We start from the raw sequence: 26,956 nt of genomic DNA on the forward strand, positions 1-26,956 counted from the left end.
TGCTACCTGGTAAGGTTGCGAGGTGCCAATAGGCCTCGCACCTCAAGTAAACTTGATAATTTGTATACAGTAAGTGTTGCCTAGAGTCTCATATGATGAAGTATAAATCAAGCTTAACGAGGGACTGTTTCGCTGAATTCAAACCAAATGTGATTTGTGTACCCCAAGTGTGTTTCTTGGTTCTCATACAGTGCAGTAAGTTTGATGTAATAAACAACTTAACGCAAATTAAGTCTGCTCAGCCCCTTGACGCTTTGAATAAGACAACATACAATGTCCAGTTGTTCAATAAAGTTAATTTATTGAAAGTGATGAAATGACCAGAGTGTGCAAGCCAAACAGATACAGTATGCGCATTAAAAAAGGAAAAAGACCAGTCATACGTTATTGACACATCATAGCCTCTCTAATTTCTGTAAAAAATATGATTATATTGTTTAATATGCTCTATTTATCTGTTTTTACATTTGTAATGAAACAAACTCATAGCAGTCATTAGTCTGAGCCATTCAATGGAACAGCCCTTTTGGTGCTCTAGCTAGCAGTTCATTATTTCATACCCCACAGTGCAGTGTGGAGCTCAGTGCTGCTGTTGGCCTTGTTAACCACCTAAACACTATACTTAATTGACTGAAGTCCCACAGGGCTTTATAATAGGCCCCCTCCTGTTTTTGTTCTACACTAAATAATATTTAGTAAATATCTTTGCATTATGAGCTTATAAATGTGCTATTTTTGCAGAATGTTCGCCCGAGGATAGGGACGTCACGGTTCAATGAAATCCCAAAGTTTGTGTTTTTGACTCCTTAAACACATTAATCAAAAAATGAAAATAACAGATGGAATTTGCAACCCACCTGCCAATTTTGGTGTTTCTAAATCTTATGGTTTTTGCTTGGGATACACTTTTAGTGGAGAAAAATAGAGTAATGAGAACAAAGACAAAAAAATGAGAACAAAAAAAATAGCAGTTTTGCTGATGGTGCATTTACAATATGTCTGTAAAAACATTTTCTAACAATCGCCTGTCTTAAAAGGCTGTACACACTGGCCTTATAGAGACAAATGGAACACTATATTACATGTGGTAGTGTAAAAGACATACAGTATATGTGGTTAATGTAAGGATGTGAAATTGAAGATGGTTTCTGGACAAGGCCTCTGTATCATACTCTTGATAATCACAAAACCATAGAGATCCACATGATTGGACCAAGCAACAACCTAGTCACACAGTCCTTAAACAATGTATTGCACTGAATTCCACTGATTGATGGGCATGTCATTGTTGACAAACATCTCTGGGAAAAAAAGGAATCGGTTCTTCATAGACAGTTGCATTGTCCAGCGTACGCATCTGCATACAGTATCAAAATATAATAACCTTTTTGCAAAAGTGTCTAAATCTTTACATTTCAGGTAAAGTCTTCACCAAAGATATACACAATTCTACATTATACAACTACTTGCGCAATCCAAAACATATCATATTTTAACAATTCCCATCAGTGTGGTACTTGTCTTTGTCTCATCTAGGCACTACCTGGCTCTCCAGAATCTCAAAATATCTGCAATGTGAATTGCAGATATCTCCAACTAAAATATGACTAGTTATAATTCCAGTTTCAGATATATAAAATGTCATTCTTCCATTTCAAGTCAAAAATCTTGTAGATACCACAAACAGGAATTAGGAATAGTCATAATTTATTTGTAGATGTCCATTTCATATGAATTTTGATTAGAGATATCTTTCATTCTGTAACTACATACATTTGAGATTTGAGTAGGTGAAATGACATTGCATATATCTGTAGTTAAGTCAAAACAGCTACTTCAATTGGGATTGCCTTGCTATTGAAACATAGCACGCAACTATGGTTGTGTTTCTGCCATGTCAGAGCAGTCTGAGGTCAAAATGTGTGTGTTTGACAGGATTTCTTTAAGACAGTAATACAATACACTGTACATTTCTATCGCAAGTCTGTAGTGAAAGAAGCTCTTGTTTGAAACAAAAGACGGAACCCGCCTGGGCCTGAGACCAATCAGGTCAATATCCAATGGGAAGCCTTGCATGAGTAATGTCATGCACAACATTTTGGACTCTTCATAGTGATGTGTCATATTTGCAACAATTCTTTGGAGCAGTCAAAACTGAATTACAGATATCTGCAATTGCCATTTAGGATATGTGACGAGTGTGTGAATGTCTCCATTATTTAGCTTTGACAATTCAAAACTGAATTACAGCTCCTGCATCTCTAAATGTCGTTTTGACCAGTTAATGAATGTATAGATATCTTGAATAAAAATTCAGACTCATCACAATGTAAATTGTAACTAGTTGTTACGTTGTTAATAGCTTATGTTAATTCCGGATAGTCAAACTTAGCTAATAAATTAAAATGGCTTGCCATAGCAAGCCACACTGTTGTCACATTTAACATTCAAATGAAATTAAAACAACAACAAAAAAAATTAAAAGGTATCAAGTCATGTAATTATCTTCTCCACCAGAGGGCGGCATTTTTGTAACAAGTAAGCATAAGAGACAATGCAAAACTAAATCAAGTAAATATAGCTATAGCTGCTCTTTATATATGAAAGATTACAACAATTTAACTGATAAAATTATGTGAAAAGTAAACAGTTGAAAAGTCTATGATACCATGGATTCTAGATAAGAAGCTGTGGGAACGATTTCATTATGTATCTATACAGTAGCTCTTGGTTGTGATATGCTTAGTTTAAAAAGACTGCATTATGTATACCAGCTAACATTACTTTGGTTTTGTGTAAGAAATCTCAAGTTATGTTTACTGATCTAAGACAAGGGAAACAAATTAATAGTTTGGTAGCAGAAATCCTAGTCTAGAAGCAATTCATCTATATGTAGCATGTCATCTAGTGGACAAATCTCAAATCTGATGGAGAAAACTGTGCATAGATATACTCTTTAAATGACATATGCACAATAAATGTTTGTTTGATTGACTAGTCAAATGTATATTTTATAATATGCAGTGGTATGTGGTACTGTAGCATTTATAAACTACAAAAAGTGCAGTCCTTATTCTTAGGCTATTAACATTATTAACAGGACAAGAACCTGACCGCATCTGAAATCATGGACCTTGCAGTGATTGTTAAAACAAAACAAAAAATAAGTCATATTCCCTAATGTCTGTAATGATATAGTACAGCAGTGGTTCTCAACCTTTTGAAAATCCACTTAAAAATCTTAAAAGTGTTCGCGGCCCACACATCTGACCACTTAACACAGCAGCCTGTCGGCAAGTCAGGATCAGAAATCCAGTACTATGCTACCAAATGAGGTGATCACCCTCTCACCTTTAGGTGAGAGGGTGATCATCCTCTATCTATGAGCGCCTAGTATCACCTATCACCTCATTTGGTAGCATGCCTACTTCCCTACAAGATCTCCCTCCGCACTGCTGATTCGAATCTCTTAACAAGCACCATCTAATCCCCATGCAGAGATACAGGCATCACAGCCAGTGTTGCCATGTCAGCTTATATTAAGTGACTTTCGGCTTGTTTTTATATAAAGTCCCTTGAAAATATTGGTAGTAGCATGTTGTGTTTTTTTTTGGCTTGTTTCTAAAGTGTAGTTGCTTATTTGCACTTGTTTCTAAAGTGTAGTTGCATATTTGCACTTGCTTCTAAAGTGTAGTTGCTTATTTGCACTTGTTTCTAAAGTGTAGTTGCTTATTTGGGTTTGCTTCCTAATGTTCCTTAATTAAACCAGTGGTTACCAGTGGTAATTGTCCACAGACCTCTGTCTGAAAATATTTTGTGCCAGGGACCCCCATACAAGATTTGTGTTGTTAAAATGTTTTAAAAATAGTCAAACTATTTCACTTTATTCTCAATATGTTTTGAAAATAACAGATCTACAACCTCACAAAGTGTCAATGTGAGCTTGTAGATCAGCTATTTTCAAATAGCCGATGTAAAGTGGTAAAACAGTCGTTCTTTTGGGCTTGACCTGGCGGCTTTTTTCTCTTGCAAAACCTGGCAACACTGGTTACAGCAGCAACAGCAGGAAGTCAGAATGAGACACAGGACAGGAGTAAGAGCAAGTGTCAAGAGCCATTCATCATTCATGTGAATCAGCTGTGTGGAGGGAGATGTTGTAGGGAAGTAGGCAGACTAATGTGACCCTTTCTGATTTCTGTCAGGTTGTGTTCCCACATTATCATTGACTGACACAGATCACTCAAATGAATTGAATGAGTGCCAACAGGAAGTGATGGACAAAATTGACACAAGGGCTCATGGTAGCCATGGTTCACATGTCGCTCGTCTGTCACAAGCGTCATGATATGACAGTCATGTTTCAGGGCTCATGGGACACTGGAAACTTGTGGAAAAAATCTCATTGTTTTGCCAATTATTTGGGGGCCCACTTGCAATACCCTCGCGGCCTACCAATGGTCTCCGGCCCACAGGTTGAGAACCACTGTAGTACAGTATCTGTCTAAAGGAGTAAAATGAGTTAACACCAACACACCTTTAGTCTTGTGCAGCGGGTCAGACGAAGGACAGAAAGTTTACTATCTGGCTTTAGGCAGTCTGCTGTTCATACTCCTCTGGTTTGTCAGGTTGTTTAAAACACAGTTGTTAGCCAGTGATACCAGTTTGGAGTTAATGGTGCCCTTTCTCTGCTCCCAGCTTCCCTCCTCCTCTTCGTTCTCAGGCTCCTCCTCTTCCTCATCCACTTCACTCTCGTCATCGCTGCGTTCATCTCTCTCCACCTATACGGTGTAGAGCAGTGGTTCTCAGACTTCAAGGACTCCCAAATTAACCCATTAAATCCGGAAAAGCATCTGTGTCATTTTAAGATTTATTTGGCTATTTTTGAAAAATGTAGAAAATGTGTGCAAATCTTTGAATATATATATTTTTTTAATTTGTAACTCAAATCTTTGCTTCTGGGGGGGTTCCTGGAACAAAACATTTTGAGATGGGGGTCCGCGGCCAAATACATATCTAAAAATGTTTTCTAAATCCTAACAGTATGTCGCTATATCAGTGGTGCTCCAACTTTTCAATGTCAAGGACCCCCAAAATGATGTATTTTGCCGCGGACCCCCATCTCAAAATATGTCCCCCAGAAGCATAGATCAGAGTTAAAAATGTTCGCTTTAAAACGTACATTCTTTCAAGATTTCTTTGAAAATAGTAAGCTTATATATCTGCTATTTTCAAATATCCGATGTATTAGGGACCCCCTGGAACCTCCTCAAGGACCCCTGGGAGTTTGAGAATCACTATAGAGTAGAGCATTGTGTTAACACCAATCATAGTCGTTCTCACAACAGCACACTGTGCAGCAAGTAGTACTCTGGTATCTATCAAATTGTATGATTGTTGATTATGGTTACTGATTTTACTGTATGGCTATAGCAAGTTGCAGTGTACTATATACTGACTCATTGTAATATATGCTCTCACCTTGCCCAAGAAGACAAACTTGTAGACCATGCGCAGGATGAGGTAAGCCCAGAAGATGTGCAGTGCCTGCAGCACTAGTAGCAGAGCATTGAAAAAGTAGTAGCCAAAGAACGGCTGGAAGAAATCCAAGGACACTACCAGTGTTGAATGGATCACTCTGAAAAGCAAAATGGCAGAAAATAACAGATCTACATCTTGAACACAGCATATTTGCCAGGTGTCATGCATGCCATGCTAAAGGCAGCTGTGCAACACTAGCAACCAAAATCCATCATGGCCCTTATTTCTGTCTCTGACACATTATGTTTTTGCTGTAACTTAGAATTGTAAAACATGTAGGGGAGGACAGCCACCGTCTAAACAGTCGCCTCCTTCAAATTTTAACCAATTCATAGAACTACCAGGGAGGAGAGAGGAGAATATATGCTATCAGGTGCCACGGTGATTGTTGATGATTTTTATTTATCTAACCTCACTGAATAGAGGTGAAATTGGTAACTCATATGAAGCTGATCCATTACAGATATACTGTATTTATTATACAGTACTTCAGTGTCAAATGCTGTGTTATGCTTTGAATCTGTTTCCATGTGAAGGAGGCATAATGCAAAGGATTTCGGGTTACACAGCAACCATTGAAACCTTCCTTCATTAGACTGGAATGATATAACGTTCCTGCGTTAAGGAAAATCTCTTAAACATTGCACCACCATGTCTCACCTGCCAGGGAATACAACGAGCCTCGTGACCAGGAAGACCATGGAAAAGATTACAAACAGCGTGTCACAAGTCCTCCTCCAGCCAGCATAGTTGAACATCTTAGCAGACTTAGGGGAAAAGAATAGTTTGTATCAGTTATGGTAAGATACTATATCATAACCCTTATGCATTGGAAATTATTCACCTATTATTGACCTATAGTCAAATATAAAGTCTTCCAGTAGTATGGCGGCTCCTGGTGGCTCAACTAGTTAGTGCATGTACAGTGCTGTCGTAATTGCAACTTCATTGTGGGTTCAAATGTGGTTCATGATCTCCGTCAAACTCTCTCTGACCATTATTTGCTGTCTCCCCTGTACTATGTATTAAACACATGCTGTGCTGTACAAGTCAACAGGCAGAACCCGACACCCTACTATTGTCCACTATTGTCTGTTGTCTCAGTTTTAATCGCACCAGAGGACAGGCGACATCCATTCGCGGTCATATGAGTAGTCCTATTTCACCAGCTCTAAAATGACGATGGCAACCATTATTTTGGGGATGTTATCACATCAGTGAAATATGAGACTGTGCCAAAAAAGGCCTTATTAAAATGGGATACAATGAGGATATTATGCAGACTCTAGAGAATTTAGTTCTAGTTTTTACAATATGTGTGTGTGTGTGTGTGTGTGTGTGTGTGTGTGTGTGTGTGTGTGTGTGTGTGTGTGTGTGTGTGTGTGTGTGTGTGTGTGTGTGTGTGTGTGTGTGTGTATACAGTATATATATATATATATATATATATATATATATATATATATATATATATATATATGTATATATGTATGTATGTATGTATGTATGTATGTATGTATGTATGTATATATATATATATGTATGTATATATATACATACATATGTGTATATGAATTATTATGTAATGCATTACTATTTACAGCCCCAGTGTATCACGTCATATTGGACATTACAGCACAGTATATGTTTAGGGTGTCAGGATGGAAACACTCCAGCAGTGAATAAACAAAGGCTGCATTCAAGTCTAGTTCAGCATGACCTTTGTGAAAACTACTGTCAAGAGAGTCAAAGAAGAATGATCACACTGTGCAACATTTCCGGTACTTCCATGCATTGTATCAATAGCCAATAGTCTTTTCTTATTGTTTGGACGTCAACAGTCATTTTTCCACCACCAGCCATCATTGTCCTCATTTGCACTATTCTCAGTTCCTCTTTCCTCATTCCTTTCCCTCGCTCTAAAAAAACACAAGACAGGGTCTAATGGTGTGGCTCCCATGTGGATCTGGCCAGTCTATGCCATCAGTCATCTATCTTTACTGTCGGGCAGAAACCTCTTATCTCCATAAATTGAATTACTGCCCTACTTGATCATACTACAGCGTCACACAAAAGCATCAAAAGTAGCAGATCTGCATGCTCGAAACGTGGCGAGAAGCGATTAGTTTTGAGCTTGCAGATCCTCTACTTTTGCTATTTTTTTATTTGAATCCTGAAAAGTAACAGTTTTGGACATATGAGGTTTCCACCCGACAGAGACGCTATGATGTATCTATGTTGTATGACTCCATATCTGGGTAAAGTTTCAGCCCAACTTGACCCTCATTCACTACCATAATATTAAAGTTAAAGTTAGGGTAAGTGATATTTTTTTTGTTAAAATAAGTGTTAAATAGCTCTATAATCTGATAATAATCTTCACTATTGAGTGTTTGTTCAGTAACACAGGTCTTCAAGTCTGTAAAGCTCTTAAATAAACAGAAAATGCATTTTCAGGTCGGGATACCAATTTCATCCAAAGGAGGGAGAACTCAATCAAAATATTTTTTAAAAATGTAGTCACTTAAATCAAGTATTACAGGAAGTATTACATCCTGCACATAATTCTACATTAATTTAAACTGAAGTGCCACATTTTTTAATAAAAATGTCATGTCAATCCTCACGAATCCTGGGATAGAGGATAAATAACTGAAATTGGAAGTGATGACACAAAGAAATGAGCAGACACAACTGGGCTGGAACACTATAACATTGAAGCTGATAAAAGGGTACTCTCTCCCGATTGGCTGACATTTTGCAACCCACCTGAAAATGTATTTTCTGTTTATTAAAGAGTTGGAGAGACAGGGAGACCTACCATGAAATATAAAAAAATATATACACAATATGTGTAGGGTACTTATGATCTGTCTGTACTATTTTATATTCATGTTCTCGACATAGTTCGTTAGAAATCGACAAGAAACCATAAAAGCTCCATATAAAGTCAGCCATGCTCACCTCAAGAAGAATGTCAGAGGAATCGTGCACTAGCATTACCAGTGTGCCAACCCTCACATAGTTGGCGCAGTAGGAGAAACCAATGAGAAATATGGTGGCAATGTGATGGATTATCTGCTCCTTGAAATCCTGGATGCACAAGACACACACAGAGAACCCCAAACAGACACACACACACACACACACACACACACACACACACACGCACACACACACGCACACACACGCACACACGCACACAGAGAGAGAGAGAGAGAGACGTGAATATACAAGACAAGACCACACAGAATTAGAAGGATATAATATAACCTGTGTTTCAGCAGTTCTGCATCTGTGGTTGTATAAATCAGTAGTAGTACATTTACTGTAAAGGTGGTTTCACAAACTGTCCAAATGGATTTGTCTTTGCACGTCAAGCTCAACTTCCTTTGATCAACAGCAGAAATCCAGTAAGAATCAGTATTGTACACAATGCCAACGGTGGAGAGGGATTAGTTCATGTTCGTCTTCATAGTTTGTTTGCAGTGATTATGAGAAATCGAGAACTAGATAGCCAAGCATAATATTCCTAATGGTGCAGACGAGGCTGAAATTCATGTTACATTAGCTGGATTTCTGGGGGTGGCAAGGTTCAGTGGTTAGCACTCCTGGGTTCAAACCAGACTAGGGCCTTTCTGTGTGTCTTCTGGGTGCTCCTAATTCTTCAAACACAAATGAGGCATGTTAGGGACATATCAACACCCTTAACCAAGGCACTGGCCTTAGGGCTGGTCCCTGGGTGCTGCTCAGGGGCTGTTCAGTGCTCCTAAAAGTTAGGACGGGTCAAATGTGGAGTACTCATGGGGATAAGTATTAACACAGGAGTAACCCACCCTTCTCAAAGGGGTATGACACACCATTGGCATCGACCATATTAACCTTTAACAAAACAGACAGACTATGTGGATGACTATGTGGACTGTTCTGTGGTTAAAAGTAAATGAGCACATTTGAATGAGAACCTAACATAATGTACTCACCTTACGCTTCACATCCACAGAAACACACAAAAGCAGAGACCAGTAGAATCCCAGCTCCAGAATGTAGTACCAGTAATGAGCCTCAGCCACAGGCTAGTGGGAGAGAAAGAGATGATGTGTTTTAATTTACAGATAGCTTTAAAGGCCCAATCAGTGATACAATGGAGAAATGTTATCTTCTCTAGGTGTTATTGGTCGAAGGACACAATTAGATGACAGATTTTTGAGTTCTTAAATTGTGAAGCAGCTTGGAATGTTTGGTTAATAAGGTGCTGCAGCATAAATAAAAGCAGCATGTGTGTACAGAAAACACAGCAGGTAAGTAAACACACACTTGACACAGTGGTGAAACTGAGACCAGTCCACTTACTACTACACTTGCCGCCTTACGTACTTGATCAAAGTGGTGACCTTCAAAAAGGTCTTTGTCTTCCTAATTTAATTTAGTTACAAAAGACCAAGGGCAAGTTATTCAAGAGTTAACATTGTAAGAAAAGCCCACCAGGGACCACCGGCACCCACACAGCATTTGGCTCTGTGCCAGACTTGTGCTGAGAAAGATCAGCCAGTGGAACTGGAAGGTTCACCAAGGAAGCCTTTGTCCTAAAAGCTATCCCCTGAGACTTACAGCTAAGCATTTACCACTGGACCCTATCTGGTGTGTGTGTGTGTGTGTGTGTGTGTGTGTGTGTGTGTGTGTGTGTGTGTGTGTGTGTGTGTGTGTGTGTGTGTGTGTGTGTGTGTGTGTGTGTGTGTGTGTGTGTGTGTGTGTGTGTGTGCACGTGCGCGTCTGTGTGTCTCAGGACACACCAGTGTGCCTCTGCAAACACCTTCTGGGAACCCACTGCAGTATACAACTAAAACCTCACCTTGCTTTCTAAACAGGACGAGATGTGTGTTTCCCAGCTATTAAATAGAAAAAAGGCAGGCCCCCTTGCCTTGAAGGGCTGCCTAATAAAGGTTGCAGTGAATTCACTGACGTGTCAACTGTCAAATAATGTATAGGGGGTGTTAATCTACAGAAAGCGATGGTGGCACCATATCGAAAACACTAAACCTCCCACGCAGCACACGTCTCTACCGCTCCGACAAGACAATGGAGGGAAGTTTACTGAACCATTTAACTCCTAGAAACACATCCTCTTGCCCTGAAAGGATATGGAAAGGAACTGGTCGACAGCTCAATGCCCTCTCGCTGCAGGGCTGTTATCAATGTTTTTCTGTTTTGAGGTCACAACCGCCATGAGGAAGGGTGGTGTGTCCTGCAGGAATGTCACCCCGCAAAACGTACAGTACATCATGCACCTACATAGCTGAAATCAACCTGGCAGCCCAGCAGAAATGTCAGCCTTTCCCTGGGCTATCACACTGAAGACAACTATAGAATGGACAGCTGTGCACTGCCGCATGGTAATTGTTTGACCATATGCACTAGCACATTTTACTGTGTTTCTTTGCTACTGTGTTTTTGTTGTATGACTTGTGCACAGAGACCCCTTGGAGTGATGTTGCACTAAATACAAATAAACTGAACTGAAACTGAACTATTAAGTTTTATGGTATCCATAGCAAGAAGTGTCATCAGGTCCACCAGCAAAGCAGGTAGGCGGACGGACGGACGGAAGACCTCGGCCCCCTCACTCTGACTCAGACATAACCATAAACAAACTATACACCCTTATATAGGCAGGACCACGGCCATGTCACTATGACTCAGACATAACCATAAACTAACCCGATACGCCCATATATCATTATCATTATCATATAGGCAAACAGTATTTGGAGATCCGGTTGTCCAGAGCCACAGATCCGACCGATATATGCACATGCCCATATATGGTCATGTGCATATATGGGACCCACTTACTTCAAACTTGCACGTGCATCGGAAAAGGCACCGGACAATGGGGGGAAGGGATATAGTACAGGACTGTCATTACATCATTACGGGGAAACAAGAGTGTATCTTTGGACAGTGAACACAAAAGTAGTGTTGTCATCAGTAGGACAAATAAGATATAAAATAAATAAATATCTGTTGATCAATCCAGCAGAAATCTTTTATCTTTTTTCTAAATGGATATATAGAATTTATGAATGAATTCCTTCATTTGGAGTCATTAGTAAGATGTGTATTTTGCTCACCTGTTTGGGGTAGCCCCTCCAGCACTCTCTGTGGTCCCAGAACCATGGAGTCTGTGTGATTGAGGGGTAAACCATTAGTACAGTCCACTAGAAGAATCACTGTCTACCAAAACAAATCTATCACAATAGTAAACCATACTTACAGTACGACTTAGTCAACAAATGCCTAAAGACTACCATTTGTTAGTCCTATACTTTATGTACTGTAAATAAAATGCACTATAATAACATGGTTATTATGGTAAGCTGGTGGTAACTAAAGTTCTCAAACTGTCAAGGTGCAAGAATGATAGAGATGTACAGACTTACATTAATTAGAGAAGTAAGCCCTCCTGTGAACGCTGTCAGATAAAAGACAAACCGCCACCTGCACAGACAATCCACATTTCACATCACTATTATGTATTGACTTACGTACTAAAAACAAGGAATAACTTAAATCTCATCTATTATATTAATAGATGAAAAAACAAAATGCGTTTGAAAAACTCACGAGGCCTCACAGAACTTTCTGGTGTTGCTGGGCCGGTCCTCGTTCCTCCTGTGTCGGAACCAGGTCTGAATCTGTCTCTGGGAGAGTCCACACTGCTTCACTAAGCCCACCACCTCGCTCTGTGTGGGTACATGTGACATTTTAATGAAAGTCATTAGTAGGTATTACTACTTCCATAGCACTCATCACTACACCAAAATGCAGTGTATTACCAGCCTCAGCTCATCACTGGCTATCACTGGCAGTTCCTGTATCACTTCATTAGAATGTACATACAGCAGTAGGGGTGCCGTGCAACAGTTAATCAAACTAATCAATTATAAAAAAAATATCAGTCAATCAATCAAGTAATCAATTTTCAAAAATAGCTTGTAGCTCTGTTATTTTTTGCATGAGACCATTGTATGACAAAGTATGAAATAGGGCTTAAAGGGATATTTCACTTTAAAAACAAATTTGGGTAATTTTATCGTCTGCTCAGGCTTTTAGGAGCACCCCGGACCATTTTCAAGTTGCTCGATTCAGTATTTAGATATTTGATATTCATTTTATCAGACACGCCCCCTTCCTATTCAAACCCATTATAACTTCAAACTAATTTTTAACATGTTAGATTCATCAAAAACACCCATCCTTGGTTCTGGTGACTCATACTGCCCTCTTAATACGTGAGGAGGCCGTGGTTTTTCGATTACTTTCTTCGTTTATTTAATTATTTTATTTTTTATTGTATTTAACTCTTTGATAACTTTAAAACTTTCAGTGAGTTCAGAACTGGTCGTATCTAAGATAGAAAAAATGACTAATACATTTCATTCATTACTAGACTACTACACTGATTCGAAAAAAAAATACTAATACATTTCATTCATTACTAGACTACTACACTGATTCTAAAGTCATTGGTGTGCTTGTGTGACTCAGGTTGTGTGTGTGTCCCTGAAGTTCACAAAGGTTCCTCATGAGCATTTACTATTGAGCCCATGACCTTATTGTGGCCTGGCCTGGTGTATACATGCAAGAACAGAAAAGGCATTAGACAGGTGCTGCTAGCAGGATTAACGTCAAATAGACTTTCACAACCCAGGGGACACACAGGTCTTATGGAAATGGAAGATTTGCAAATAAGCCAGGAAAGTATTCCCACACACAATACCATGGCCATGTGCACACACAATGCTCGTGCTGATATGATGTTAGTATTTCCATCTGACACGTGACATTGAGTCACATGATCTGATTGCACGTGTGCGCTTCTGAAGTCAACAAATGGGTATAGCTGTTCCACCTAAATGTCTGCAGAGGGTGACCAGAAAATAAATAACACTCTGCATTAAGGGTACGCTCTCACCAAAAGTTGGCTGGCCGCTGTTAAACGCAGGTTGTGCGCGGCCACAGTTTTTTGCAGCCAGCGGATTCTAAAAAAACGTTGTGACGCACCTGTCACTCACACATTCAAGACCGTCCCCGTAGCTCGCACCGCTACTAGACACTAGCCACTAGACAAAAAAAATTACTTTGCGCTTTCACACTTGGGGTTCGTACATCTACGTACACAATCAGATTTAAAATATAAAATACTGACCCCATGGCCACGGATGTTACAATCATGTACGGGCCCTCATAAGTATCTGCATCTTCCGTATTGTTCAATAAAAAGCATTTTAATCCAATCAGTGGTCATTTTCTCCGTATGCTTTCAACTGCGCGACCCTAGCGGTTGAGAGGTGTATTGCACTGTTGGTACATTATAACTCTGTGGGAAATTGGCCACCAATCGGATTAAAATGCTTTTTTATTGAACAATACGGAAGATACGGGTACTTCTGAGGGCCCGTACATGATTGTAAAATCCGTGGCCACGGGGTAAGCACTTTATATTTTAAATCTGAATGTGTATGTAGATGTACGAACCCCAAGTGCAAAAGTAAAGACTATTTTTAACTGACAAGGCTATTAAATATATAGTTAGAGTAATATTATTACACTAAATATATTATTACACTAACCTAAAGCCTTTGCGACCGCACTGACTTGTAACCAGGCCAGTTCTTTAATGTCAGTCATATGGAACTCTTTCATGGTCAAATCATAAAGTACTGGGTGAGATGCAACAGCCACAACCAGTTGGTCCACTGAGAGCACCATGTTGCTTCCTGAGTCTTGCGACGGTCCGCCTTCGACTCACCCGATTGGACAGAGGGGGGAAATCAGCTCCTGCCTCCAGCAGTTTTATGCTTCTTCGTGTTGAGCGGATAAACGCAAGGTCTGCGCGACAAGCGGAAAAATCTGCTCTTGCCTGAATCCACGCATTTGCATTGACAATGCATTGGCAGATTCTGCCCCAGAGGTAAAATAAAAGTGCGGTGGGAGCGCACCCTAAAGGGATATTTCACTTTCAAATAAGATAAGCATGACAAAATATATATGAAAAAGAAATGAAAAAAGTAATGGAGAAATCCCGGCCCCCTCACGCATTATTAGAATGTCCTTCTAATATGTGAGCGGGCCGTGATTTCTCCATTACTTTTTTTTCCATTTATTTTATATATATATATATGTTTTATGTTTATTTTATCTGAAAGTGAAACATCCTTTAAACCACAAATACAGCTTAATTGTAATGTCCTTTTACTAATGCTGGAATGTAATGTACAAATATTTTGAATAGAATTTCCCTTCAAGCAAAAAGTACTCTTTTCAAAAGATAATGAGGACAGCTGAATATAATAAGCTGAATTTAATATATTAATGCATAAAAAACGCAACACACCAAATCACTTATTATCTTATCGTCTCTGTCCAAAACTTTTCCTACTTTTCAGGATTCAAATTCAAAAATAGCAAAAGTAGCAGATCTAGAAGCTCGAGCTTGCAGATCTGCTATTTTTGTGAGACGCTGTAGTATGATCAAGTAGGGTATTAATTTACCAAAAAACAAAAAGTTAGAATATGGAGACAAGAGGTTTCTGCCCGACAGCAACGTTATGCGTGACTCATGACTAGATGATTTTCGCTGGGAATTTCCTTTTATTAAATGTGCTCATGTCTTCCTCCATCCTGAGCCAGAGAGCAGACAACTCATGCAAATCACATTTCTGCCTGACCCGCAGGCTGACGTGCATGAATCCACTTAAAGCATAAAACCACACCACATTCCATGCTAGATTGAAGCCACCTGTCACAAAACGAATATCCAAACGCCTTAATGTGACTGCAGTGCATTTACACTGCACTGTTGTAGTGTGAACATTATGAAACCAGATCCATGATGAGGTAAAAATCATAGCTTGATCATGTATTGTAGAAAATGTAGAGAATCTGTTAGACTTATACTATACAGTAACATGTCTGTGGAGGCTTGCAGTGGAAAATGGGTGGGTTCCAATCCAGACAGTTTTACCTCTGCCTGCTGCAACAAAATGTTTTTTTCTTTTTTTTTTGTCATCAGCAAAAAGAAAGGTGTTCAAGAGAGCGAGTTTGCTAATATCTCATGCATTGCATACTAATCTGTTCTCGGTTATGATGACCCATCTGTATTCCATTAATGTTAGCAAAGCTATTACGTAGACCTGTGTACATGCAGGCATACAATACTGTGTTATTATGTGTATATATGTATGTGTACTGTACATACAGTATTTATGTATGTATGTGACATAGACATACAGGCCACACAAATACGAACCTGTGAGGGCTGACGATTGTTCTGTTCGTAGAAGGTTTCCAGCTTTGGAACAAACGGGGCTCGAATCCGCACCTGATCCTTCACACCTAAACCTCTACTTAATGGGAGGGCTATGACCCTGGAAACCAAGAGGGGAGGACAGGGGAGGACAGGACAAGAGGCAATTAGTTTGCCAATCAAAACAAAGACACTATGGTTAGTTGTTCATCCATGCTTAGTTTATTATGCCAGTGAACACAGCCTGTAGGGCTGTTCTTCTGAACATGTTGTGACATTTGGCCAGACAGCCTTTGTCGTTAGCTTATGAGCAATCAACAGACACTTGATATGTGTGTGTGTGTGTGTGTGTGTGTGTGTGTGTGTGTGTGTGTGTGTGTGTGTGTGTGTGTGTGTGTGTGTGTGTGTGTGTGTGTGTGTGTGTGTGTGTGTGTGTGTGTGTGTGTGTGTGTGTGTGTGTGAGAGAGAGAGAAAGACAGACAGAGGAAGAGAAAAGAGCGACAATGAGAGTAGGATTGACAGATTGCGGGAAGAAGATGTGAGTTTGAGAACAGGATAGGAGGTGGGATAATTGTGTGTGTCTGTGTGTGAGGGAGACTGCACACGTGTGTGATAATGGTCATGAAGTGGTCAGGAGAGGCAGAGATCAGAGTGGATGAGAGGGTCAGGAGAGCTTGTTTACACAGACAAATAGGTTCTCTCTGGTTACAGGAGCCTTCAACTCTCTCTCTCTCAAACACACACGCACGCACGCACGCACGCACGCACGCACGCGCGCGCGCGCACGCACACACACACACACACACACACACACACACACACACACACACACACACACACACACACACACACACACACACACACACACACACACATGCACAATCTATCTCTCTCTGTCTGTCACCAGTCGCCAGCCAGCCAGCCAGCCAGCCAGCCAGACAGACAGACAGACAGACAGACAGACAGACAGACAGACAGACAGACAGACAGACAGACAGACAGACAGACAGACAGACAGACAGACAGACAGACAGACAGACAGACAGACAGACAGACAGACAGACAGACACACACACACACACACACACACACACACACACACACACACACACACACACACACACACACACACACACACACACACACACACACACACACACACACACACACACACACAACCACATTATGGTTCATGATGCTCTGATGAAGGTCAAGGCTCTACAGTGAAAGCCTGGTAAAGCAAAACACAAAATGTCAATCTGAGCTAAATTCTTGCAGTTCTACCTTTTGGAGTGCCGCTATTTCCACTCATCTGGCGTTTTCTTTGAAAATAATGAATGCAAACCAATGCATGTGTTATTGATACTCCCACTCATGAGCACCTGATGAAGAAGACACAAAACAACAACAGCCAATGTGGAAGCTGTTACATTGTATAGCTTGTAATGGAAAAACACGCAAAAGACGAGTCGCTTATCTGTTAACCCAGCGCTTGTCTGTACACACTGTGTCGATATAGGCTTATCTGGTTTGGATTCCTTTATGTTAGCCAGGGTATGGCTGCCTTAAGAATTGACTGTATTCCCGATTTACTCTGACGGCATCCTTGGGGAAACCTCACCCGAGGATGACGACAGAGAGTGCTCCTCTCCCTCATGCAATTATTACTGCAATATTTCCACCTCTGCTGAGAGGTCTCCAGGTAGTAGACTAGACACCTCACCAGTGGTGTAAAGTAACTAAGAACATTTACTCAAGTACTGTACTTAAAGGGATATTTCACTTTAAAAAAAATAATTAGGACATTTTATCGTCTACTCAGGCTTTTGTGAACACCCCGGACAGTTTTTAAGTTGCTCGGTTCAGTATTTAGATATTTGATATTCATTTTATCAGACACGCCCCCTTCTTATACAAACCCATCGTAACTTCAAACTCTATTTTAACCATGTTAGATTCATCGGAAACACCCGTTGTTGGTTCAGGTGACTCATACTGCCCTCCTTGCCGTGTCTGTGTTTTTTCGATTACTTTTTTCATTTATTCTATTTTGTTTTTTTATTGTATTTTTTTCCCCCCAAAAAAATCTAAAAAAAACCCCCGTAAAAAGCAATTGAAAACACAGCCCCGGCCTCACGTATACACGAGGGCAGTATGAGTCACCAGAACCAAGCACGGGTGTTTTCGATGAATCTATCATGGTTAAAATAGAGTTTGAAGTTACCATGGTTTCGTACAGGAAGGGGGCGTGTCTGATAAAATGAATATCAAATACCTAAATACTGAATCGAGCAACTTAAAAACTGTCCGGGTGATCCCAAAAGCCTGAGTAGACGATAAAATTACCCCAAAAAATGTTTAAAGTGAAATATCCCTTTAAGTACAATTTTTGGGTATTTTTACTTTACGTATTTCTAATATCCAATACTTTTACTTCTACTCCACTATATCTCAGAGGCAAATATTGTACTTTTACCAAGAAGATGATAATGGGCACAGTTGGGAGTTTATGTTTCAGCATCAGAAGAAGTTGTGCAGACTGGGTTGGTTTTCCAGTCATTACTACCCTAATGCAGCGGTTCCCATCCTTTCCTGGATCATGGCCCACTTGAAAATCTTGAAAGCATTCGTGGCCCACCCACCTGACCGCCCACCCACCTGACCACTTAACGCGGCTGCCATTTGGCTGCCGCGTTAAGTGGTCAGATGGGTGCATTTTCAGAGCATGTATATTTTAATGCTCAATCAATAAATCGATTGTGTTCTGGCTTGGATCAATGGAACTAAAATAGTATACTTAAGTTCCAATTTAACGATATCACAATGAAAACACATTTTCAAGGTTTTAATGAAGAAAACAAAACGTTACATAAAATTCTTAATATTGACATTTTTTATATTAATGTTATGTTATCATTCATATAATTTTACCAATGATTTTGGGTTACACCTGCAGTCCTCACTGCCCAGTGGGCCATTTTGGGGTGTTTTTGGAAACCCCAGCAACGTGAAAAGGCACTGAACTTTTATTTTGCGTTATTGTTCACGTGTGCCATTTTTATCTGCTTCCAAGATGAAACATTTCATGCAGAGAAAAAAAAGCCTTGTGGACAAGGCCCGTAATGCTATTAGCAGCCAAATAATATGGGGAGGCTTTTTCTATGCTGTGCTTAAAGGAAAACGTTGCATATTTTCATCCTAAATCCAATTGTTTTGTTGTGAAGACATGTGTATTTATATGTATATGTATTTGTATGTATGTATCACGAAACAATGACATCAAACACGTTGTTTAATGACATTGAGCATGCAGAATATACGCTTCCTTTAACGCATGTGTACGTTGAAAATGATAGGATTACATTACCTATACAGAAACCAAGAGGTCATTGAGGTTTCCTCCAAAAAACATACACACACACACACACACACACACACACACACACACACACACACACACACACACACACACACACACACACACACACACACACACACACACACACACACACACACACACACACAAAGCACAACTATGGTATACTGTAATGCTCCATACTGGTCATGACTACTGTATAGAGCAAAGGGTTTTTACAGCATCAGCAGGTAAAACCGTATGCTCATGAGGGCTGCCTCCCACTTTCCATCCAATCTATGCTCTCTGTCTCCTGGGAAGACATCCAAAAAAACAGAGCAGCCATTATCTCTAGCTACTGTAGCAGGCAAGTCTCACAGACCGCTGAACAGACAGCAAAGCAGCCAGTGAGCCAACAGAGCAGGTCAACAAGAGGAAATCAAATCAAATGCTTTGAATGTCCACTTGCACATTCTGAGAGTCAAAAGGGATGTGATATCGATATCTATATTGTGATACTTCGGGTGTAAGTGTAGTTTTTCCCTATATAAATATGTAACTTGGATGCAGGCAGGCATTTCTCACCTCTCAAAGACGTATCTGAAGACTATGAAGCCAAGGGCCATGGGCAGAGTATAGAGGAGGTCCCTGGGCCGAGGAGAGTGCCCCTCACCCTCCTTCTTCTCGATGTCCCGCCAGGTGATACCGGGGGGAAGCCAGTAGTCCTGTTGCCACAGCCAATCATCTAGCACTCTGTCCATCCTGCGGAGAGGAGAGAGGTGAGGAGAGTCAGACAATAGGCTACACAAGGATACCAGGGCTGCACATGAGCAGCACACTTGCTCTACAAAGCAGAGCAGACCCTACCTGCTAAAACAGGGGTCTTCAACAGGGGGTCCAGGACCCCTAGGGGGTCCTCAGAGTTACTACAGGGGGTCTGCCAAATCTTTGTGTGATAGGATTTTTTTTTACATTAACCACTTGAACCCTATAGCATCCCTTTTCTGAGAACTTTAACCCAAAATAGCAGATTTACAAGCGCGAGGCGTTGTGAGCTTGTAGATCTGCTATTTTTGGCAAAGAGGTATATGTGTAGAGGGGGGGAAAAGAGCAGGCCTAATTTAAAAAAAAAAACGTATATAGAGGGTGTCCCTGCTTCATCTCTCTCTCAGTGAGGGGGTCCCTGGCCTGAAAACATTTATGTTGTTTTAATATTCATGATAAACAACAGCTGGGACCCTCCAGACACAGAGAGGGTACAACACCATGTGCCCTGTATTCCAAGTTAACATTTATTCTGAACACAATAGCTCACACCAGCATTTTTGTTTTCTTTTTATGTAGATCATGGGGTAGGCTACCTGGAACCCATTATTGAAAAATAGTCACATCTAAGTCCCTACCTGAGTACCAATTACCTTGTTGACTCAACATAAAACACATAAACCCCATTCTTGGATCAATGCATAAACATTTAACATCTACCTATTTCCAAAGACACAGACCTTAAAGCATGCATGCATCATCCATCCATCATTCGCCTACTGTTCAGGCACTGGTTCCCAAACTTTTTAGCTCAAGACCCAAAAGAGAAATTAGATGCTCCTAGTGAAAATAGCAGATCTACAGCGCCTGGTTGTGAGCTTGTAGATCTATTTTCGTCTATTTTCACTACTTCTGAAACATTTGTTTTGTAATTTATGGAATTAAAAGTATTCATGAAACTCTTTTGAAAAATCATTGACTCTTTTTTTTATTCGTGAAAGAATTTGCATTTTTAAATGTTTTATTATTACGTTTTGACATTTACTTGTGACCCATAAAAATGTGTCCGCGGCCCACAAATGGGTCCCGACCCAGTGTTTGGGAACCACTGCGTGTAGTCCATCTCTCGCTCTGAGTCTGTTTCTCTCGCTTTCACAAAAACAAATGCATTCAAGCGCGTCTGCGCAAACGTGCAGCAGCACATACGATACGATACGCGGGACCTTCTGCATACGAAATGAAATAAATATAGTCCCAAAGAGATTAGATACAGTGATGAATGATGATAAATGAACCCACAGTATGATTTGTCATATCATGAGCCTCTGCTCAGAGCAAAATGCACTGCATCCCTCAAACAACCAACTTGAGGCCAGATTTAAAGCACCGCAATTTGAAGAAGAACTACGCCTTCTTTGCAGAGACGAGTCGACTGACCTACCTGATGGTTTATTTGTATTCATTTATTTTAAGCTATTAAAAACGTTATATAAGTTTCCCAGAAGCCTGTCTCTCTCACATCACATGCATAAACCGTTATGTGATGATAATAATAATAAACATAATGCATTCTACCAGCCAGGCGGGAATCTTATAAAATAGCTACAACATAGCGTACATAAATAGAGATCATCGAGTTTACCTGTCCTGTCCGGGCTCTGGTGATGGAAGCACAGTGAGAAACTAGGAGGAGCGGTTTGACGCAACCTGCTACTGCTGGGGGCGGGGCGCCCCCAGTGGCGTAAAGTAACAAAGTACATTTACTCAAGTAGCCTACTGTACTGAAGTACACTTTTGAGTTTTTTTTTCTTATTTTTATTTTACTGCTGTAGGCCTATGTCCAATTTTCAGTACTGTCGTTTACCTTTACTACACTACATCTCAGAGACTAATAATGTACTTTTACTCCACTACAATTATTTTGAAAACTTTATTCACTCGTTACTTTTAATTATTATTACAATTTACAATAACCACATCATTATATTCTGTCTTGTGAGACTTTCATTTGATTCAAGCCTTTATATATAATATATATACAAAGGCTACAGCCTATTAGGCTACATATATAAATCACATAGATATATTATATCTATGTGATTCTTTGTCAACGTCAGCTTGACTTTAAATTTCCCAACCAGAAGTCAAATGCTTACAAATACGCCCCCTAGCGTCGATTTTTGACGCGTTAGCTTGAGGTGCACAGACTGGCTCTCTGCGTTTCAGCTGTTGTTGTTGTCACTACTAGTACTATCTCACCATGAGCAAAGCATAGGGCAGTGGTGCCGTGTAAAGTAAGTATATTTACTAAAGTACTGTACTTTTGCATAATGAGTAGGCTACTTTTTACTTTTGTACTTTAATATATTTTGTTACCAATACTTTTGTACTTAATACTTAAAGGGATATTTCACTTTCAAAACAATTTCGGGTCATTGTATCATCTACTCAGGATTTTGTGAGCACCCTGGACAGTTTTTAAGTTGCTTGATTCAGTATTGAGACATTTGATATTCATTTTATCAGACACGCCCCCTTCCTATACAAACTCATTGTACCATAACTTCAAACTCCATTTTAACCATGTTAGATTCATCTAAAACACCCGTCCTTAGTTCTGGTGACTGTTATTACGGGGCCAGGCTTCCAGCATGGACCCGTATTGTTATTGGCATTATTACGGGGCCAGGCTTCCAGCATGGACCCGTTTTGTTATTGAGATTATTCCGTTTCTTCTGCCACTTTTGGCAGTTCTGGCTGAACCGTGCAGTCGCTTTTTATGAAACTCGGCCATATGATAGATGGTCATGAAAAACGATAAAGAAATAATTCTCACAATCTTTCGTCAAAAGGTGGCGCTATAGCACTCAATTGAAAAATGCCAACTTTGAACAGGTACAACTCATGCCCTGTTTGACCTACAGCCATGAAACTTCGATGCACACATGCGTCTCCTCATGTTGAACAACTTTCACACTCTGACTTTTGACCTCTGACCTTTAGATCTCCCACCATTTTGAATTATATGAAAAACAGTTAAAACCTATCTCCTCCTGGGATTTTTGAGTAATCTGCACGAAACTTTTTACACATGAACTTTGGACCTATGCCAAAAAACGTTTGCAAAATATTTTCCATAAGTGAAAAAATGAAGCTTTAATGAGCCAATGAATATTGCAGTTTTATGACAATTATTCATCTGCCCCTAACACATACATGCAGACTTACCATTCTTTGAAACTTTGCAGAAATGTAAAGGGCCATTCCAAATATCACTGAAACCAATCTTACTCCAATTGGTCAATTGGCGCTATAGCAATTTTTTGAAAATTGAAACTTTAAACAAGCAAAAGTCATGCCTCGTTTGGCCGACAGCCATTAGACCTGCTTACACATGTGCCTTGACTAATGAGGAACACATCTATCACGTTGACCAGTAAGCACCGCCCTTAGATTGTCCGCAATCTTGAGCAGTTTGAAAAACACTTAAACCCAGGATTTTTCAGCTATTTGCGTGAAACTGTATGATCAGTGTGATCTCTTTTTTCAGAGGTTTGTCTGTTGGTCCAATAGCGTCCCGCTTAAGTGTATGTCTCACAACCTCAAGGTCACAGGTTCAAGCCTCACTTGGTGCAGACTTCATCTAAGTTGCATTTCACACAACATGACTATCAATGAATACATTTGCAATTGTTAAAGACTAGAAGTTCGGGCCGCTACGCGGCCCGAACGTCTAGCGTGACGCGTCGTTCACTTTGCAGTGCCACCTTACAGGCACCTCACAGTGTGAGAGAGAGTTTTGTGCTCTCCTAAATCCACGGCAGGCTTTGAAAGTACCCACTTCAGAAAGAGGTGACGTGCATCACCTCTCCAATGACCAAAACCCACTATGGAAGCCGTCGAACTGGTGCGATCTGACGGCATCCTAGAATTTATAGGTAGGATGTGATGTCATGCGTGATGTCATGCTGCCGTCATATGACGTCACACTGACAACCGACATGGCGCTGTTTTTTACATACTTCATTGTGAAAATAGCTGATCTACAATCTCACAATGTCTCTCTCTTCAATCTATTCTCTCTCTCTCTCTCTCTCTCTCTCTCTCTCTCTCTCTCTCTCTCTCTCTCTCTCTCTCTCTCTCTCTCTCTCTCTCTCTCTCTCTCTCTCTCTCTCTCTCTCTCTCTCTCTCTCTCTCTCTCTCTCTCTCTCTCTCTCTCTCTCTCTCTCTCTGAGGGTCGGCCATAGCGGTGGTTAGTGAGCCCGCCTAGGGAGCCAGAGGCTCTGGTTGACCCAGGTACGATTCCAGGCCAGGTCAGCAAATGTGTCGATGAAATGAAATTTATATATATATTTTAACCGTTCAAGCCAGTTGTCACAACACTAATTCCAATACTATATTGGATTATTACTGTGTTACCGATGCAAAATGGAAACAATACCTCTGCAGAGTAGGCAGGCAAAATGCCTATTTGGCATTTTGCCTGTGGTTCCACCAGCTCCTGGGTAGCAGACACTACACCTTGAATTTTCTGTGTGACCTATTGCAGGCCTTGAGCTCCATCTAGAAGGTCGCCCACATGCTGCCTCAGGGACTGCAGTTCGGACGGCTCAGTTCTGGAACTGAGACATTTCACAAATCATTTGCAGATCAAGTTTAAGCTTTGAGAACAAACATTCTGGAGTGAAAAACAGGTGAAGCAGGATTATAGTGCATACTTAAGCACTTGACAGACTTAATGCTGCTGTGAAAAAACTGAAAATACAATCTTAGGCCTACTGCATGCCTTATGGTTTAAGTTGCATTGTTGCCCTAATTGCACAGCCATCAGTTTGTAAGCAAGGAAAATAAATGATATTGGCAATTGACATACTTTATGCTGCTGTGAAAAACTGAAAATACAATCTTAGTCCTACTGCATTCCTTATGGTTTAAGTTGCTTTGCACAGCCATCAGTTTGTAAGCAAGAAATATCCCTGATATTAGACATAGAGGAACAATTTCTCTTATTGATGGAGTGATTCAAATTCAACAGCTAAAAACTCACTCAACAGTAGCTCTCACTCGCGATAAAGCAACTGTTAATAAAAAAAAAAAAAGATATTTTGTTTTACAATACCCGACTCTGTCTTTCGCACCACTACCTGAAGGCCGTTTCATCCACAGCCAGCACCTTCCTGGCATTTTTGCTTCCAGTAGCTGGACCCTACATTGAGAATAATGCAGAGTCAAGCTAGCACATTTAAGAAGGTGCTCATTTACTAATGACACTAATTTCAGATCATTTTAATTACAACATTCAGCAATGCATATATGAGCACAAATGACATGAGGATTGACCTGTAAAACAAACAATAGTTAAGTAAGCCAAGCTAAGACAACATGTAGTCTACACTGCAGTGAATCATGTTGTCTAGCGACAGACCAAAGTGAGACTTATGCACTTGACAGACTTTATGCTGCTGTGAGAAACATGGGATTAAACTAACGCATTAAAGTAACTGTTTTCCTGTTCTCTGTTATACATTATAGTTCCTAAGTACAGTAACCAGGTTAAAGTTGCTAAAGTTTAAAAAAAATGGCATTACTTGGGTGAGGCCTTCACTGAAATCTGTCATGCACGTCCCAGCAGAGTGATTCAAATTCAACAGCTAAGAAGTATCACAGTAGCTCTCACTCTCGATAAAGCATATGTTAATTCCAAATATTAACACCTCAGTCTACAGTCTTTCTATGCTTATGTGTTCACTAATGATTATTTGTCCTAGTGTCTATGCTGAACTGGTCTTGGCTAGACACCTGTCACTCCCCTTCTCAGCTCATGTGTGATTAGAGCCTGACACTATAAAGAGGAGCTGTAGCCAGCTCTCGGCTATTCCCCCCCCAGCACCCCAGCAGAGCACAAGAGTTTATTGGTTCCCTTGACTATTTGTACTTTCTTTATTTCAGTTACGATGGGCTGATTGTAAGTGTTTTTAATGTTTGGTATGATTTTCGTTATTGGTTACTTTGTACTTTGTGTTTTGGTAGTTCATGGGAGTCTGGTGAAAGGACACAATTGTAACTTTAATTAGAAATATAAATAAAGATTATTTATTTAACTGCTGTCCCTTCAGACTCAGTGATTTCATTTCCCATAGAGTGTGAGGACGTAGTCTTCTTCGTTTTCCACCTTCACCTTCTCGACGATGACAGGGAGTACTGCTTCTGCTTCGACAAAAGGACCCGCAGATTAACATGTATTTGTCCACAGACCCCCATCTGATAAGATTTGGTTTTAAATATACTTATTTTCAGGTTTGTGTGTGATTGTGTGCTAACAATGTGTGTTAACATAATTTATACACTAGTCTTGACTTTCTGTTCTGATTCAGATTACACAAACTAGGTATACCACCTGTTTGATGAATGTAACCGATATAGGGTGATGAGTTAAACAAAGGGGCTTTGAGGAATGTTCAGGATGATCTTATACAAGACCATAGATGTAATATAGTTGGATGATTACATTATATGATAAGATGGCGGACAAGTTTCAAATAACTTGATCATTGAGAGACAAATCCTTTAAGGTGTGCATCTTTTTTGGAAGCATATATTCATTCTGTAGATTTATTATTCACTGTAACACCTAATACAAGGGCACAGAAATGTGGCAGTCATAGGGGTCTTAAACGTTTTCAGGCCAGGGACCCCCGTTGGGGGGTGGTACAGCATATATTGTATAATGCAGGGGTCTTCAACGTTTTCAGGCCAAGGACCCCCTCTATATTGTATAGAATGGTGTTTCAGATATACTTTTGCTGCTCTTTTCTCCCTCTACACCTATAACTCTTTGCAAAAAATAGCCGATCTACATTCCGATCTACTATTCTCCTCAGAAAATGGATGCTAGGGTTCAAGTGGTTAATATAAAAAAAGAAAAATCATATCACACAAAGATTTGGCGGACCCCCTGTAGTAACTCTGAGGACCCCCTGTTGAAGATCCCT

The 26,956-nt window shown here is 40.2% G+C and overlaps 1 protein-coding gene across 1 annotated transcript; it reads right to left on the bottom strand.

Annotated features, from left to right (window-relative positions):
- Nucleotides 1-4,015: 4,015 nt before the first annotated feature.
- Nucleotides 4,016-19,960, bottom strand: LOC311051905 (ceramide synthase 2-like; the record flags this gene model as incomplete). Its single annotated transcript, XM_084066628.1, has 10 exons — nt 4,016-4,778; nt 5,479-5,635; nt 6,199-6,305; nt 8,500-8,628; nt 9,519-9,611; nt 11,667-11,717; nt 11,976-12,033; nt 12,160-12,278; nt 15,848-15,965; nt 19,785-19,960. 10 exons carry the CDS (start codon nt 19,958-19,960, stop codon nt 4,578-4,580), a joined length of 1,209 nt encoding a protein of 402 aa, XP_083922754.1. The 3' UTR covers nt 4,016-4,577.
- Between the last annotated feature and the right edge of the window lie 6,996 nt (nt 19,961-26,956).

The sequence above is a fragment of the Gymnoscopelus microlampas genome (genome assembly GCF_963454915.1).
Source record: "Gymnoscopelus microlampas genome assembly, chromosome: 9".
In the NCBI taxonomy this organism is placed as follows: domain Eukaryota; kingdom Metazoa; phylum Chordata; class Actinopteri; order Myctophiformes; family Myctophidae; genus Gymnoscopelus; species Gymnoscopelus microlampas.